The sequence below is a fragment of the Euleptes europaea genome, chromosome 5, assembly GCF_029931775.1.
Source record: "Euleptes europaea isolate rEulEur1 chromosome 5, rEulEur1.hap1, whole genome shotgun sequence".
Classification (NCBI taxonomy): domain Eukaryota; kingdom Metazoa; phylum Chordata; class Lepidosauria; order Squamata; family Sphaerodactylidae; genus Euleptes; species Euleptes europaea.
In genome coordinates, this window is record NC_079316.1 from 82,238,737 (window position 1) to 82,257,220 (window position 18,484).

Genomic DNA, 18,484 nt, shown 5'->3' on the forward strand with positions numbered 1-18,484 from the left:
GATCTGAAATAATGTTAACCGTTGGCCCTAATTCAATTTACATTTTAATCTGTTGCAATATGCTTCGGTGGGAAGGCACATGAAATGAATGGCATTATATAGTGGGTGAAGACAAGCCAACGAATGTGTAATATGCTACTGATCTCAGTACCCACATAGAGCAGTGTTTGGGGCAGAAGCCAGCACACTGTAAAGAAACCTGAGAAAGCCAAGAATTCTACTCATGCTAGACACAAAATACACACCAACAGATATTTGTACTGACTTGAATCCATTTTCCCTCCAGCTCGTCTTTTGTGCAGCTTTGCATTGGTTATGTTGCTTGTCTGACACACATCCCATTTTAATTTTGTAGTTGGGGAATGTTCTTGGCCTGTTGGAGGATATTTTGTTAGAATGGAGTTACTGTAAAGCACTTTAACATCAATTGTTATGTATAAACAGTTAAAATCAATACATATTAAAAAAAGAAATTTTTTTATCAGTTTATACATTACTTTTTATTCTATTAGCTAGAAACAAGTTGTTGCAGACACACAAACTATTTGTTTTATTGTTTTAAACAGATCGAAATAATTTGTAGTCGTTTTTCTCTTTCAGTCCTTGTGATTTTCCTTACTGCATCTTAAAATTGAAGTGGGTTTGTCCCCAAACAAACAAACCTCAAGCATGTATTAACTCAGCCTTCTTTTCTCTCTCTTTTTTTAGGTATCTTGGTATAACCAGGCCTCTCACCTATCCCGTAAGGCAAAATGGGAAGTGCATGGCAAAAATGATCCTTTGTGTATGGCTGCTGTCGGCTTCAATCACTTTGCCGCCTCTCTTCGGCTGGGCTCAAAACATTAATGATGGCAAAGTGTGTTTAATAAGTCAAGACTTTGGTTATACGATTTATTCCACCGCGGTTGCTTTTTACATCCCCATGTCCGTTATGCTTTTCATGTACTACCAAATCTTCAAGGCCGCCAAGAAGAGTGCCGCCAAACACAAGTTCGCTGGCTTCCCGCGGCCCGAAGAAAACGAAGGGATTGTTTCCGCAAACGGCATTGTCAAACTGCACAAGGATTCAGAAGAATGCACAAATTTTTCGCGGCTGCTTAAGCAGGAACGGAGGAACATTTCCATTTTCAAGAGGGAGCAGAAAGCTGCAACCACCCTTGGAATTATCGTCGGGGCCTTCACTGTGTGCTGGCTGCCCTTTTTCATCCTATCCACGGCTAGACCCTTTATCTGTGGAAGGTCTTGTAGTTGCATCCCGTTGTGGGTCGAGAGGACTTTCCTGTGGCTGGGTTATGCAAACTCTCTTATCAACCCCTTTATATATGCTTTCTTCAACCGGGACCTGAGGACCACCTATCGCAATCTGCTGCAGTGCAGATATAGGAATATCAACCGTAAGCTATCTGCTGCAGGAATGCATGAGGCCCTGAAGCTTGCTGAAAAGCCAGAGTTTATTCTGTAAGGTCATTTGCCATCTACTACATTTATTCCATAGTTTCAGAGGTATATGTTTCTTTTTTCAAGTAAAATCAAACATGTACATGATCATCTTTTAACCAAGGGCAGATCTTAAAGAATTTGTTTTCTGCTAGTTTGTCACTGCTTCCTCTGAAGAAGCCTGGCCATTATATTTGGTTGATAATACTAGAATTCTGTAGGAGAGACCTACACTCACCACCACACACACCCAGCAGCAATTTCCCAGGGTTCGCTAGCAAGGCTGGGATGGGAGGTGCTATTCAACCACTGTAAATGTTATTTTAAGCATGTCCTGAGGCAGTATCTTCAAGGTCTTCACGGTTTGATCAATAGGGTTGCCAACCTCCAGGTACTAACAAGACAGCACTGATGGTTATATAAAGTAACCACTGTATGTACTTAATAATTCTATAATGAATACGTTCATAACAAAATCCAATTGTGTCTCATTCTATATTTTTTTCAACAACATGAACATGAAAGAAACATGCAGAATATATCACAAACACGCAGAATGCGAAGGAAAAGTCCAAGCTTTACACTAACAAGCACAAACTGTAAATCGAATCCAGTTATCACAAACGCTGAGTTGTACCAGCTGGAGATCTCCTGCTATTACAACTGAGCTCCCAACTGAGCTCCCAAACCCCGCCTCAGGCTCTGCTCCAAAAACCTCCAGCCGGTGGCAAAGAGGGACCTTGCAACCCTATTGATCAACCATTGGAGTACTGGGATATCCAGAGTCCTTGTATTTAAACAGCTCTTTTTTTAATGAATGCTAATCTTAAGATGTTTGTAGTGATTACTGTCTTGCTATATATTTTGTTGGCCACTTGTAATGTTATCCGGTGAGCATAAGCAACCGCGCACTGGAGCATTAAACTATGTGAACAGCTGATTTTTATTATATTCTTGCTACTCCAAATTTCTGGTCGCAGTGAATCTTTGGTAAACAAGACCATCGCCTTTACTGTATAGCTGGACATTACACATGATTGGATCTGTGTGGTTTCTTGCACTTTTCTGTAAGTGGCCATAATATGGTAAATGGTTACTTGGTGTGGAGAATTGTCTGAGAATGATTAGATGCATGCCTATTCTATGTGGGCTTCCACGAACAATCTTCTAGGCTTAAAAAAACACCTTTCTGAAGCGTCACTGTTTGAAAAGGCCAAAGCGCTTTAGAGTCAGCTCATAGACAGATTGAAATGAGCTGTATGAAACGCCCGTCTCTGTATTGCTTTACTCGGAAACGGGCTAACAAACGGATGACATCCGGTTTAGAATGGTAATCTAAAAAGGGCCTAAGTGTCTTTGGGGATACAAAGGTCTACAGCAGTGATTCCCAAAGTGAGCAGTACCACCCCCTGGGGGGCGGTGGGATTACCTAGGGGGGCACTAAGAGGCAAGAGGGCAGCAGGGGGGCGCTAGAGGTGGGCCCCTTCAACTGTGCTGTTCACTAATTTACAATAGATCAAGCTATGGCACCATGCTGGCAAATTTGTTGGAAACTATCAGAATTTTCCCACCAGACTTTGAAGAGCTGGTACCACTGGATCAAGTTCATCAGTTTTTGGCAATTCCTTGAGCCTAGGCTACTTCACTTCTGAGTTTTCCCTGGAAGTGACACAGCAGATGTTGCCCCACCATGTTCCCACCCCCAAACCTGTTAATCATGGAGACCTAGCAGCCCTAGTCCTATGGTTACACAAATCTTAGAACATTGGTTGCTAGATTGGTGGGCCACAGGTGGTACAGGCTTGTTTTAGGAAATATATTCCCCAGAGTTAATGCCAGGGATGATTATTTTACCCTTATTTTATCCACTACTCTTCATTCACAGTGTTTTAATATAACCCAAAAGGTTTGTTTTAAAAATGATTGGATATCTGCTGGGGTAAAAATATAACCACCCTGACCTGGATAGCTCAAGCTAGCCTGATCTTGTCAGATCTTGGAGAGCCAAGCAGGGTCAGCCTGATTAATACTTGGATGGGAGACCACCAAAGAAGTTCAGGGGTGTTTTGCAGAAGCAGGCAATGACCAGCCACCTCCTTTTATCATGGAGACCCAGCAGCCCTCGTCCTAAAGTTTACACAAATCCTAGAGCATCCCATGACTAAATCAGAAGTTTCCATTTTCCATTACCTTACACACTAGTTTAATGGCTTAATACATTAAGGCTTCAGTGTAAGGTGGGATAGAAATATGTGAATAAATATAATGGAAATTTAAGGAAGCTCTGCTTTAATTTATGAGCTGCAACACTGTTAAACCTAACACTAAAATAGATTTGCATATATCCATCCTTGAATTACATTGGCATGTATCTTGAATGTTTCCACGATTGCCTTGTGCCAGCATAAAGATGGCAGGGGGAACTTCAGCATTCACTTTTTAGAAGTCAAGTTTCTAGGCCTTAAGCCTGCAGAGAGAAGCTTGATTATAAGTAGTGCCTGGAGGAATCTCAGAAGTGTGTCTTTAGCCTAAACAACAAACACTCTTAGCTTGTCAATCCGTGCAAGACAGACTGTTCCAAAGTGAATTAACGTGCATACAACAGGTAGAAAAGAACCTTTAGCAATGTGCAACAGTAGAAGGAAGCTCAGATGGAGATCTTGGTGGTAGACTAACGGGCTGAAAAGGGTGTAATTCTATTTAGGATTGCACTCTGAGGCTACAACCTTATGCGTGCTTACCTGAAAGAAAATATAGTGGAACGTATTTCTCAGTGCATATGATTGTGATAAAAGTGTTATAACTAGTATACATGAGTATTTTTTCCTGTGAAAAGTTGGAGGATATGAGGTTATAAAGTGCCAGACAATTGTTTTGCAGTTATTGAAGTCAAAGCTCTGTTTAGGATTGCACTGTCTGTATTCATGTGCATGCCTTTACATGCAGATGCCTTTTCTAGACACTCCGGAGAAGGAGCTAAACCCTGAAGAAGGACAGCTCACACTAAGTTTTTAACAAGCTATCTCCAAAAAATGCAAAAAATAGGGATAGTGACAAGCAGCAGAAAAGAGACTCAGTCAAGAACAGTTGCATATATGTGATAGTTTTGTTCCTTATTTGTTCACTATGTAGCCTAAGACAAAACTCTAAGGAAACTTGAACATGCCCCCTGGCAATATTTTAAATGGCTTACCTAAGCAAGATTTTTATTCAAGGAGACAGAAGAGATCATCTGCTTTTAACTACACCATTCCCTCCAGCCTGAAGCACAAGCAGGATCTAAGCACAAGCAATCTTGCACAGCTGGGGGGAGATTGTACTGGGGCGACACTGCCACAGTCAGGCTGGCTTCCCTGACCTTAAAAAGGTAAAGGTAAAGGTCCCCTGTGCAAGCACCGAGTCATTCCTGACCCATGGGGGGACGTCACATCCCGACGTTTACTAGGCAGACTTTGTTTGCGGGGTGGTTTGCCAGTACCTTCCCCAGTCATCTTCCCTTTACCCCCAGCAAGCTGGGTACTCATTTCACCGACTTCGGAAGGATGGAAGGCTGAGTCAACCTTGAGCCGGCTACCTGAAACCGACTTCCGTTGGGATCGAACTCAGGTTGTGAGCAGAGCTTGGACTGCAGTACTGCAGCTTACTACTCTGCGCCACGGGGCTCCCTGGCCTTACTTCCCCCCAAACGGCACCTCCACCAGCAGAGCCACTGTCCCTCCCAGTTTTGGCTGGGGCTGCAGGTGCACCATTGGGCTGCTCCACTGCCTTTTCCTGTGTTCGGTAATGGCTGGGTAGGCTACGGGTAAGATTGTTTTTGCTGCAGCACAGGAAAAGGCTCCCTGGAGATGGAGATGAGATAGGAGACTGGGCTCACTCTGTTGGAGCCTTCCTGGACACTGGAAATTTATAACCCATGACAGGCCCTGCCCAGGTGCAAATACAGGTATGCACGGACGAGACAGTGGCGCAACTGCTAGAGGCGCCATTATGGTTTGGGCTTCGACCCAGTATGCCCTTCTGTAGCTATGGACTTGTGGCTAAGGGTCAATATTTAGTCGCCCATTAGGCTTGCCAGGTCCAGGTGGAGAAATACCTGGAGATTTTGGGGGTGGGGCCTGAGGAGGGGAGGGTTTGGGGAGCGGAGGGACTTCATTGGGGTATTACGCCATAGAGTTCACCTTCCAAAGCAGCCATTTTCTCCCGATGAACTGATCTCTCTTGCCTGGAGTTCAGTTGTAAAACTTGGAGGTTGGCAACCCTATCACCCATGTACGTGAGTGCCCAGGAAATTGACCAGCCCTGTATGTGAGACAAGCTGAGGATTAGAAATGAACTGAAAGAGATTTTTAGGTATGTGTAAGATAAGTGAACGGTTGGCCAAAGAAAAGGTGCAAAATAGTTGACCTCATGAAATTCTTGGACTGGGCTACTCCCATTATAGGGCACAAGAGGTAGAAAGGTGGGGACGGCGGCACCAGGCTTGGCTTCACTGAATTTTCTTTGCTGTAGCCACAGTGATGCATATCACACAGCCAATTGTATTCATTCTGAACTGGCATCTTTATATTTCCTTGAAGATTTGGAGCACAGGTTGGGATGTAGGAAGAAGAATTTCAAAATTAAGGATAAGCTACATCCACAATAGCTATTCTGTCACAAGCAAGCAGTATTTTATATTTAATACTGAACCTGGCCCTAACTTGCGGATCAAAATATCTGCACAATAGGGCCAGAGTCAGTCCAGGGAGAGGGTGTTTCTGCAACCTAGAAAAGCTCCAGGTTTGCAGGGGGAAAAACTCAAACATTAGAAGACCATTGGGGGTTTAAACACCCCCCAAACTGAGTATGAGATCTCATTTGGGATTATGGGATTTGGGATTTGTTGCTTAGCAACAAAATCATGACCTGGAGGCTTGATCTAGGCAACTTTGGCAGATTAGGAGGGGTTTTTTTGGGGGGAAGAATGGTGAGGCGAGTGTGGCAGCAAGGAAAAGTAAAGAAAATGAGGTGGGGAGAAGGGAGAGAAAGTGGCAGTTGGGCACCAGGGCAGAGAAAGAAGAGGCAGTCAGGGAATAGGGCAGAAAAGGGAGAAAGAGCAGTAATTAGAATGGATAACGCAGACAAAGTGGTGACTGGGAGGGGAAGGGAGAGGGGAGAAAGTGAGAGCCTGCAGTGGTTGAGAAGAGTTTCTGGATTATGAAGGGAGGAAAAGTAGTAATTGGGGAGTGGGGGAAGGAAAGGGGAGAGAAATCAATGATGGGGGAGGAAGGAGAAACTGGCCAGTGGGATTGCCGAAGGAATTTCCCTCTCCTGTAAGTGTTGTGGATTTCCCATTTGTCACCAACTAATATTAAACATGTATTTAAAATTGACAAGTTGGGTTGCTAGGTGGGTGTCCCCTGCCTCCCCCACCGCTCCGTGTGCGTCCCTCCCAAAGCTGCACACTCGGTGGAAGAGGACGACTCCCAGATAGAAGGAGTGTACTGTTCTTCGGTCAAGGGTATCACGAAAGGATGATTGCAAGTACAGAGAAATGGTAGCGTTGACGAAGTTTTTCTGCGCTTATTTTTCATACATTTAAGGCTCAGCATCCTCAATCCACCTATCTGTTACTCTGCTGTTTAGACCACATAAAAGCCTAGCATTTGATTTTCTCCTCCTCTACAGATGGTATTTTCCTGTCCCATATTTTTCAGGATGAGAGACAAGCCAAATAATTTGAAATAAATGTACCACCAGCAGCCCTTGAATGGATGAGGCAATTGCTTATCAGTGGCACCCTTCAAATCTAGCTTTTTGGCAGGAAAGTAGGAACACATAGTGTGGAAAGAATTACTGTAGTTGCATTTAACCCTTCTTGTCCATGGTTACTGTGGGGCTTGTCATGTATTGATAAATTGTGGAGCTCCCTGCCCCAGGATGTGGTGATGGGTGCCAGCTTGGAAGGCTTTAAGAGGGGAGTGGACATATTCATGGAGGAGAGGGGTATTCATGGCTATTAGTTAGAATGGATACTAGTTATGCTGCTCATCTGTTCTCTCTAGTATGCGAGGAGCATGCCTATTATTTTGGGTGTGGTGGCACACAGGCAGGATGGTGCTGCTGCACTCGTCTTGTTTGTGGCTTCCTAGAGGCACCTGGTTGGCCACTGTGTGAGCAGACTGCTGGACTTGATGGGCCTTGGTGTGATCCAGCAGGGCCTTTCTTATGTTCTTATGATACTGGTGGAGGTCATGGTTTTGACCTTTACGTCTCAGTATGAGCAGAAATATTAAATTCAAAGAGAGCTGGAGAAATTGGGGATTGCCAAAGTACTTTGCAGCATTTATACCTATGGCAGCTATCCTGACTGAGCCCATGTTAGGGCTCCTTCCCATTTTAGCATTATCCCTCATGGAATGGATATTTGGGCTCCTTTTATTGCCTTATGTTTCTAAGTATAAATGTTGACATTTATCTTTTTTTCATCTATTGTTTATATGGTGTTAATTCTGTTATTTATTTTGTAATATTAGATCATGCACCCATCACTGGGACATTTAAGTTGTTACCCAATTTTGTTATGTTGTTACACTATCTATCTATCGAGAGAGAATATTATCTAATATGGATACACACACACACAAATATATATGTGTGTGTGTGTGTATAGGTAAAGTAAGGTAAAGGTAAAGGTCCCCTGTGCAAGCACCAGGTCATTCCTGACCCATGGGGTGACGTCACATCCTGACGTTTACTAGGCAGACTTTATTTATGGGGTGGTTTGCCAGTGCCTTCCCCAGTCATCTTCCCTTTACCCCCAGCAAGCCGGGTACTCATTTCACCGACCTCGGAAGGATGGAAGGCTGAGTCAACCTTAAGCCGGCTACCTGAAACCGACTTCCGTCAGGATCGAACTCAGGTCGTGAGCAGAGCTTGGACTGCAGTACTGCAGCTTACCACTCTGCGCCATGGGGCTCATATGTATGTATGTATGTATGTATGTATGTATGTATTTCATCTGTACAATTATTTGTATAGGGCAGAAAAGGAAGAGTGGGAATTCAAACCAGGGCCTCCTATATCCTAGTCCAGCAGTAACCACTATACCACACTGGTGTGGGAAGGAGCCTTGCTGCAGTGGTTTCCACCAGAATAATCTAAAAATGGCCCTGAGATTATGATTAGTGAATTCTGCTCACTGATTGGCCAGATCACTTGTAAATACTGAATGTTTGTTTAAGGTATGCTGCCGCTTCCTTTCTGAGGCCACTTCCCTAACTTCTCATCCTGCCCAATTTTTCGTTCTCTGGAAGGTGCAACCCAACCCTGGGCATGCTGGAAGTATCCTTGGGCGGGGCTATGGCTTAATGGTAGAACATCTGCTTTGTATGCAGAAGGTTCCCGTTTCAATCTCCAGCATCTTCAGTTAAAAAGATCAAGTAGTGGGCAGTATGAAAGACCTGAGAACTTGGAGAGCCACTGCCAGTTAGAGTAGACAATACTTACCTTGATAGACCTTTGGTCTGATTTAGTATAAGGCACAAAGGAGTGAAGAGCTGTTTAAAAAAATAGTTAGGCAAAGAGTAGAAGACACTGAGAGGCAGCATGACCTTGCCAGATCGCCTGGTTTTATAGCCTTACAGGAATCCAAGTATTTGATGAGGGCAGCCCCATATCTGACGACATCGGAGGTGAATAAATTTAGAAGAGCTTTCACGTTAGCCAGGTGTGGAGCTTTGCCATTGGCTGTCGTAGAAGGCAGATATAGGAAAATCCCCTTCTCCAAAAGAACTTGCCCGTGTAACGGTGAAGAAATTGAGACCCGTGAGCGTGTCTTACTGTATTGTCCTCTCCATCATGAGAGACTATCCAGGAAATTTTAAAAAAACAATATGGGTCTATCTGATGAAATTCGTACTAAGCGACTTTTGGAAGAAGGTAACCCATTAATCTCGAGATGTGTGTCTGAACTTTGTGCCGCTATATATAAGGCATGGAAATATGTAAGTTATAAATAGCAAATGCTATTAGATAAACCTTTTAGAAGTTTCAGAAATGGGATTTTATTGGGATTGTGTCGATAGTTTTTATCTATGGATTTGTTGAGTAATTAATATTGTTTTATGGTGATCGTATGCTATTTTGATTTGGTCAAATAACTGTAAATTAAAGATTGATTGATAGTATAAGCACCTTCATGTGTTCTTATTTACATAGAAGTAAATTTAATTGTCTTTTTCTGTTTGCCATCTCTTAGTCTTCACTTTGCCAATATATTCCTGTTTGGTGGAACTTGGGCTACTCTGTCTATTTCACGGTCTCCATCCTTTCTTTTTTGCTAACCCCCACCCCCCCGTGCCTTGGGATTTGCTGTCTCCCTGCATCTGCACTCCTCTTTCTTTGGTAGTCTAAAAATGGGTCATGTCCCCTGAGCCCTTGTCTTCTAATCTCTGCTCTCTGTTGTCTTTTGCAACTGTCTCTTATTCTAAAGGACTTGTCTTAGATTATTAACCTGCAGGGTTTGGTTTTTAATTTAATTCTGCACAGCACCCCTTAAAAGTGATGCATAAATAATGAATGTTATTTCATTGATTATTTAAAGTATTTATATCGCTCATATAGTAAAACAGTTACTGAGGCAGCTTCCAGTTTTCTATAATTATAACATAGAAGTTAGTAGGCACATTCTGCTAACAGCAGGACCTTCTGGTTCAAGGAACCCTTTTGCTGGCAGAAGAGACTTCCATGTGCCAGATGAAGGTTTCTTGTGTTGGACGAAAGCTCCGTTACTAGCGGAATGGATCTGTGGGATCCAATCTATTTTTTTCGTCATCAGAAGAGGACGGGTTGGTTTTTATACTCCACTTTTCTCTACCTTTAAGGAGTCTCAAGGTGGCTTACAATTGCCTTCCCTTCCCCTCCCTGCAACAGACACCTTGTGAGATACGTGGGGCTGAGAGAGTTCTGAGGGAACTGTGACTTGTGGTTCACCAGATTAGTGTACACCAGATCCTTAATATGCTTGGTGCCAGGTGCACGGCTGTGAAGAAGGAGATCCAAAGACAAGGTACCATTACCAAGGAAGCCCTGTCTCTGGTGGCTGCCAGCGTGGTGTAGTGGTTAAGAGAAATGGTTTGGAGTGGTGGACTCTGACCTGGAGAACTGGATTTGATTCCCCACTCCTCCACATGAGTGATGGAGGCTAATCTGGTGAACTGGATTTGTTTCCCCACTCCTCCACATGAAGCCAACTGGGTGACCTTGGGCTAGTCACATTCTCTCAGCCCCACCTACCTCACAGTTGTGGGGAGGGGAAGATGATGGGTGGTGGAGTTCCTGAGGGTGGTGGAGTCCCTGTCTTTGGAGGTCTTTAAGCAGAGGCTGGATGGCCATCTGTCGGGAGTGCTTTGATTGTGGGATCCTGCATGGCAGGGGGTTGGACTGGATGGCCCTTGGGGTATCTTCCAACCTTGTGAACTTGTGATTTTAAGCCAGTTTGATTCTTCCTTAAGTGGTAGAGAAAGTCGGCATATAAAAACCTACTTTTCTTCTTATGTAGCTCAGAAGGTGAAGGCACACCAACCAGAGTCTCCATAGATGATCTGAACTGACAGGCATGCTTATATAGAAGCAGGTGATCTTTTACATATCCTGGTCTGCAATTATGTAGGGATTTAAAGGTAACAAACAACACTTCAAATTTTTCCTATGAGTGAATCATCTGCCAGTGTTGCTCTTCAAACTGACAAGATGTTTCCTATATTACACCAGCCAGCAATCTTGCTGCTGCACTTTCTACTAATTAAAGTTTCTAACCCATTTCAGAGTTCAATACAGTAATCTAACAGGATGTGATCAGAACATACATAGCCATTTATTATCACCATAGATGTGGCACTGAACATTTTCCAAGGATAGTTGTTTATTTCTTTAAAAAATGGACATTAATTTTATGAAAAAGTGGAATATAAAGAGTGGTACCAATAAAATAGCAAGTAAATTCAAAATTGTAACTAACTTTTTTCAAGTGATTATTCCTAAGTACAGTTTCCAACTTTAGCATGGGAAATTCCTGGAGATTTGGGAATGGGGGGATTGGGGGGGGGTAATTTCACCTAAAATCTATAGTATACCATGGAATCTGCCCTCCAAAGCTGCCATTTTCTCCAGGGGAACTGGTCTCTGCAGTTTGGAGATCATTGGTAATTCTGGGAAGGCTCCAGGCTCCACCTGGAGGTTGGCAGCCTTATTCTTTGGGTGTATGTGTTACACATGTAGATCCCTATTGCAAAAAAGATGTAACATGTATTTAACATTATTTAATCCAAGCCAAAAATCGTTATGAATTTACCCACTATGCTATGTGAGTCGTAAGACTAAAAGTGAAAACAAAACTAAAACCGGGTACTTTTTGGTTTTGCTTCCATCAGCCTGCACAGAACAGTATTTCATTTCTTTCTCTGAGATGGAAAGGCTGGTTTTTCCTTTTTTGTGCTTTTGGTTATTTCAATGCAGTCATAGTGCCTAAACAAGAAAGGAAAAAACCTAGCTGTCTGGCATCTCAATAACTCTTGGTGCTGGAGAATCGGTCCCAATCACAACTAGCGAACAGAATGAAGTGATTAGTTGGCCCTGTGTGTTGCCAGCTCTGGATTGGGAAATTCCTGGAGATATGGGGATGGAGTCTGGGGAAGGGCGGGGTTTGGGCAGATCAAGGACTTCAGTAGGGTATGATGCCATAGAATCCACCCTGCAAGGCTGCCATTTTCTCCAAGAAAATTGATTTCTGTAGTCTGGATAGGGTTTGGGTTGGGGAGGGACTTCAATGCCACAGAGACCAGTTGCCAAAGCGGCCATTTTCTCCAGGTGAACTGATCTCTATCAGCTGGAGGTCAGTTGTAACAGCAGGAGATCTCCAGCTACTACCTTGGCAACCCTAATCCAAGCCAGTGTACAATAGTATGCACTTCTCTTCCTGATTAAGAGCAGGGCCGTAGCTCCGGGGGGGGGGGGGCTGGAGGGCAGCCGCCACCCCTGTGGCATGGAGAGAGGGCAGCAGAACTGCCTCTCCTACTGGAGGAGCAGGCCAGGTAGGACAGGCAGTTCTGCTGCCCTTTCTGCATGCCACAGGGCTGCGGCGGCCCCCCTCGCCCCCTGCCCCCCAGTTACAGCCCTGATAAAGAGAAAAAGGAAGGCACTGAAAGCTGTTGATATACTAATTTGAGACTACCCAAAGAGCTGTGCATGATATGCTATAATTGTCCATGCACTGACTTCAACCTGAGTTTTTAATGTTCACTGACAGCATTGGGGTGGCTTCTGCAGATCTGTTCTGCTAGTCATGGTGTTTCCCTCCAGCGAAAGGTGCCTTTCCCTGAGTGTCAGAAGATTTCTTGCGCTGAGGAAAGCACCTTCACCAGTTGAAGGGATCTGTGGGATACACCAAACCTGCAAAAGCTCTTACACTTATTTCCATTCGGATGGAGGCAAATCTGAGCCAGAACTCCTCAAACCATGTTTTCTTTTGCAAAATGATGGCATTACCAAAAAATGTACGCTAGATTTGCCAGTCTCCAAGTGGTGCCTGGAGAGTAGGGTTGCCAAGTGCCAGGTGGTGGCAGGCAACCCCCCGCCAATCCACCTGGGTGCCGGCTGAACAGCTGAGGGTCGGCGGGCAATCTGTGCAGGCAGGGACAGGTCACTTCCGGTTCACATCCGGAAGTGCTGCATTGCAAAGGGCCGGTTTCCACTCAAACTCCCAGTTTGAGTGGTAAAGGCCAGTTGCGATGCGGCACTTCCGGGTGTAAAACGCATCACAAGGGGCCATTTGAGTGGAAAACAGCCCTTTGTAATGCAGCACTTCCGGATGTGAACCGAAAGTGCTGAAGCACTTCTGGGAGCGCGCGACCCCCCCCACCTCCACTCCAAAAACCTCCCTCTGAAGAAGAAGAGGGACCTGGTAAGCCTACTGGAGAGTCCCCAGATTTACAACGGATCTCCAGACTTAGGGTTGCCAACCTCCAGGTACTAGCTGGAGATCTCCTACTATTACAACTGATCACCAGCCGATAGAGATCAGTTCCCCTGGAGAAAATGGCCACTTTGGCCATTGGACTCTATGGCATTGAAGTCCTTCCCCTCCCCAAACCCTGCCTTCCTCAGGCTCCGCCACAAAAACCTCCCGCTGGTGGCAAAGAGGGACCTGGCAACCCTGGCTGGGATCCTGTACAGCACAAATAAACTTGTGCTGCTTAAAGGGCAATTTCCCGCTCTCCTCTCTTCTTCTCAAGTCTTTTATGCCTCCCAGAGTTGTATCCCCATGTGTAACTGATACCCCTGGAACATTTTGATGGTCAGATTGCAGTGAGAGCGGCGAACTGGTGAAAATTGCCCTCTTTCCCTTCCATGAGCGGAAAGGGAAATTAGGCCCAATCCATTATCTTTAAGATTTTACAAGTATTCCAATAAAAAAATAATTGCCGCGTAAAGTTTTGAATTTGAACGTCACATTTAAACCACCTTCAAAGTGCCCTTTTGAGATTTCCCCCCAGCTAATCAAATCATTCATTTCAATTACTTGTAGCTATGAAAAAAGCCCTTGAGATTATTTACACAGCACAGAACATTAACAGGGTTTTGTTTTTTTAGTTTTGTCCATTAAAGATATAATTTGAATACTATCAATTTAGAGTAATGGCACACACACACACACACACACACCGCGAAAAATGTGAACCTTGGAATCTTCTTGCATGAACCATGATGAATGAAAATATTAATTTCTAATTCTAATTTTCATAAAACCCTCAATCTAAGGGGTCATGGACTATAACTCCTAAGTAAATGTGGAGGGAGGGAAGGTGGCATGGTATAGTCCAGTGGTTCCCAAACGTTTCAGGCCACCGCCTCTTTGGTTCCACAAACTCAACCCCAGCACCCCCTACCCTACCCTACCCTACCCTATAAAAAGCATTATTCAAAATAGGGGTTTGCATGACTCCCTAAAGAAGATAATAATAAAATTTCAAAAGAGTAACAATTAATTGCACATCTATTCAAAATCAAATTAAAACTTTTTAGTTGAAATTTATTCAACAAAACTGACGAACTTGATCCAGTGGTACCAGCTCTTCAAAGTCTGGAAAAAAGTGCTGATAGTTTCCACCAACTTTGCCAGCATGGTGCCATAGCTTGATCTATTGTAAATTAGTGAACAACCAATTGAAGGGGCCCACCTCAATGCCCCCCTGCTGCCCTCTTGCCTCTTAGTGCTCCCCTAGGTAATCCCACCGCCCCCTAGGGGGTGGTACCACATACTTTGTGAACCACTGGTATAGTCCAATCTCATTAGATCTCAGAAGCTAAGAAGGGTTGGTACTTGGATGGGAGTCCATCAAAGAAGACTTCAGGGGAAGGCAATGGCAAACCACCTCTGCTTCTCACTTACCTTGAAAGCCCCCTGCTGGGGTCGTCATAAGTCAGTTGTGACTTGGCAGCGCATAAGTATATTCATAAGAGTGCATGGGATTTCAGAGCACTCACATGCTTGGGTTGTATGAATCAGGACAATTTCTGATTGCTGGTGCACTTTTTCCTTTCATGGAAGCACTATGATAGGATAATCTGTACCTGTGAGATTCTGTCTTAAAAGCTGTACACGAATCAAGATCTCTGCTACACTGCTTGTAGATTGCTTCCTTGGTTAAGGACTTCCAACCCATCTGTTCACTCTCCGGAACTGTCAGCAACTAAATAGCTTTCTTGGATTTGTCTGACTCACATCTGTGTGGGTCTCTGTCTGCTATTCAGGATCTTGACAAGCATCAGGTTACCACGCTTAGTCTTCTGAAATGAAGCAATTTCTTCATTTCTCATAAGCCTTGACTTTCTATTTGACCTTTCCTTTTTTTTTCCAGGAAAGACCACTCAGGAGAAACATTTCTCATACAGAAAGCACAGGGACAATCAATCAGCCAATCCTTTCTGTAGCCTAAAATAGACGTGAGGTTCTTTTTGCAACTTTCAAAAGAGAATGCCTTTGTCTCTTAAATAATTCTTACATCAACAAATAGGTTTTCAAAACAGTTATACTATACCATGATTATCCTCAGTACACATAGCTGCTCATTTAATCATTTAATACAAAAAACAATTTAAACTCCCAACAAGTGCATATGGTTCCTGCTGATTACCAGTGGCGATTCTTGTAATATAAATTTATTTCTGCTCTATTTTGTTTTACTGTTTACTAACCTTGTTATTTATTACTATTATTATTCCCTTCCTTGTGAAACTAGTTTTGACCTTGGATAAAACTTCATGGTTAGTTAACTTCATTTCTAATGTTTTTTTTTAATTAAAAAGGAAGTTGTATGCATCATACCCTGATGTCTTCTGCAAATTTTCATCCTCAGTGTTTTGTTCTCTGGCATTTTGCCTCTGTGGTTCTGTGTCTTCATAAGGCTGTATTTTCATATACCCTAAAAGGACTGGGGGGTTGGGAATTAAAATGATGGAGATCCTAACCATTCTGGGGATGTGCTTGCTTGCTTGTTTATTGAGTGGGGATTGGTAGCTGCTGCTGAAAACACAAGCCCTGTGTCTAGCTTCCTCCTTTTCTGTAACATCTTCTTCAATTTGCCCTGTATCTTGACATCTTTCCAAAGTGCCTTTCCCCATTCCCAGTCAACATAATTAACTGGCAGGAAAAGCACAATGTAACGATATCAGGATCCAGTTTATATGGAGCTAGGTTTTCCAGAGGAGGAGAGAAGAAATCAGTTTATGGCTGCCATTTTCAGCTGCGTCCTGTGTTTGTTGTAATGTGTGCATTAGGGCCAAATCCTGGATCTTCAGTACTTCTGCGTAACTAGAGATGAAGGGAGTCTCCCTATGTCCAGTAAATATGTGTTTCCACTTCTGAGTCTTCAAAAGTTAACAGTTTTGAATGACTGGCAAATGATAATGATGAGATCTAACCCTATTGCCCCATCCCCAATGAATGAAAGAGGAATCTGATGTGTTGAAACTTGCAATGGAGGAAATTGCAAGTTCTTCTAGATTGATTCAATTCAGTTCTGTTTTTCCTACAACTGGAGAAGATGGCAGGATTTGGCCTTAATTTTCATCACTGTGATAATGTTGGAGATATTGCTTTGTCTTATCAGCAAGCAGAACATATTTAGAATTCCCAAGTGTCTGCATCAGATTTTTAGGAATCTTCCTATTTTTTCAAGTCCCACAAGCAAATGCTGTTTAAAGTATTTGTGTGTTATAATTACAGAGAGAAGATTGATTTTATTGAATGTAAGATTTTACTAAAAGTACATTTTTATTCAACGTGGCCTTTCAAAACCCAGGAGGGAAAACTTGGTACTTCGTTTATGCTAACTGAAAACTTCTTTCTCACATTTCGATTTTTAAAAAAAATCTTATACAAACAGTATAAGATACTCACTGTATAAATGCATGCTCCCAAATCCACATTTGCTGAAGTAACATGAATGTTGAGGTTTAAGGGGAAATCAGCATTGACATGTCTTTGTCATCTCACTGGAAAAAAATGCCCCCCTTGAGACTGCTTTCCTTCAAGGTTATTTCCTTTCTCGAAGCTCACTTGGGAGGGTTAGTTTAAAAATGCCTAAAGGATGTTTTTAGGGGAGAACTGGTAAGCATCACTAGGGTTGCCAGGTTGCTCGGATTGGCTGGCTCAGGAGCGGGGATCACAAGTGACGCTATCACGTCACTTCCGGTTTCACCCGGAAGCCCCACATCGCAATGGGCCGCTTTAACACACAACCCCCCTATTTTGGCAGGTAGGGTGGCCAGCTCCTCCCCCCCACAGCCACCAGCAAGGGATGGGGTAGGGTTGGGAGATCCAGGTTAGGAAACTCCTGGAAATTGGGGGCTGGATCCTGGGGAGGACAGGGACCTTGGTGGGGTACAATGCCGTATCCCCCCTCCAAAGCATCCATTTTTTCCAGGAGAACTGATCTCTGTTGTCTGGAGATGAGCTGTAATTCTGGGGTGGGGAATCCCCAGTTTCCACCTGGAGGCTGGCATCCCTAGGTGGGACGTGACAGTGATTCTGGGGTGCCATCTTGAACTTTTGCCTGGGGCCCCAGAATCACTGTCACCCTCTCCCAGATTCCCACCTTTTATTCCTCATAATTGTCTCCTGGGTTCTATTTCTCAGTTACACTGGGGGAATAGGTTTTTGTACATGTCACCAACTAATTCACTACCTGCAAAATTTCTTGGGCCTTCACTACCTTGCTTGAGCCATTAAGAACTCCACTGTGTTGAATTTCACCTATAAAACTAATTTCTTGTTGTGTTGCGCTTGTATGGGCCTCATCATGTTTAGCTTGGCTGTTTCTGCCATATCGTTCACTGATAGGTTCCCCTCTTCCCTGATTGCTTATACCTGTGGCCCACACAGCTAATCTTCAGTTATCCCTGTACATTGTTTAGGATTTTCCTCCTTGATCCTGCCCCGTCCTGTTCCCACCTAACTTCCTACTCAAACAGAGCTCTGTCTGTACCCTGCTTGAGTTCCGTCCTGCAATTACTGCTGGAGGACCAATTTCTAAAAGTCCCCACAATCCATGATGTGGCGTGCCTAGCCCTGACATGTCACAGCCCTGCCTGAAGTCAAGGGGGGGGGGGGGGAAAGAAGTCTTCTGTTATGTTCTGTGATAGCAAGAGCGACTCCATATCTGCTTCCAAACTGAATGTTTTGTACATTCTGTCTTGCTTGAACAGGAGGAGCTCTGATTACTCAAGAAAAAAGACCCACGATTTATGACTGAATCAAGACCAAAGCAGTCATATGCAGACAAGGAACTGTTGGACAAAGAATAATGCTGAAAAGCCAACCGGCATGGAGAAACGGATGGGTTAATGAAAGGCACTTGGTCCATTGTGGAAGAGAATGTTGTAAAGAAGGTCAAGGAGCTTGGTATATTGTATTAAATGTACTTCTGCTGAACACAGTGACATCTTTCTCTCTCTTCTCTTCCCCCTCTTTTCTTTTAAAGCAGAACAAATGCCCATTATATACAAG

The 18,484-nt window shown here is 43.7% G+C and overlaps 1 protein-coding gene across 3 annotated transcripts in view; it reads left to right on the top strand.

Moving 5' to 3' along the window:
• The window catches only part of HTR7 (5-hydroxytryptamine receptor 7), a 74,963-nt gene extending 56,723 nt beyond the window's left edge, over positions 1 to 18,240 (top strand). The window contains exons 2-4 of one of the 3 annotated variants that reach the window (XM_056850051.1): positions 709 to 1,458; positions 15,717 to 15,741; positions 18,184 to 18,215. In XM_056850051.1, coding sequence (XP_056706029.1) covers positions 709 to 1,458; positions 15,717 to 15,732 — 766 coding nt within the window. In that variant the 3' untranslated portion in view covers positions 15,733 to 15,741; positions 18,184 to 18,215. Of the gene's footprint in view, positions 1 to 708; positions 1,495 to 15,716; positions 15,742 to 18,183 lie in introns of those variants that run through there. The other 2 variants (XM_056850050.1, XM_056850052.1) reach the window with 2 other exon arrangements.
• The last annotated feature ends 244 nt before the right edge of the window (positions 18,241 to 18,484 follow it).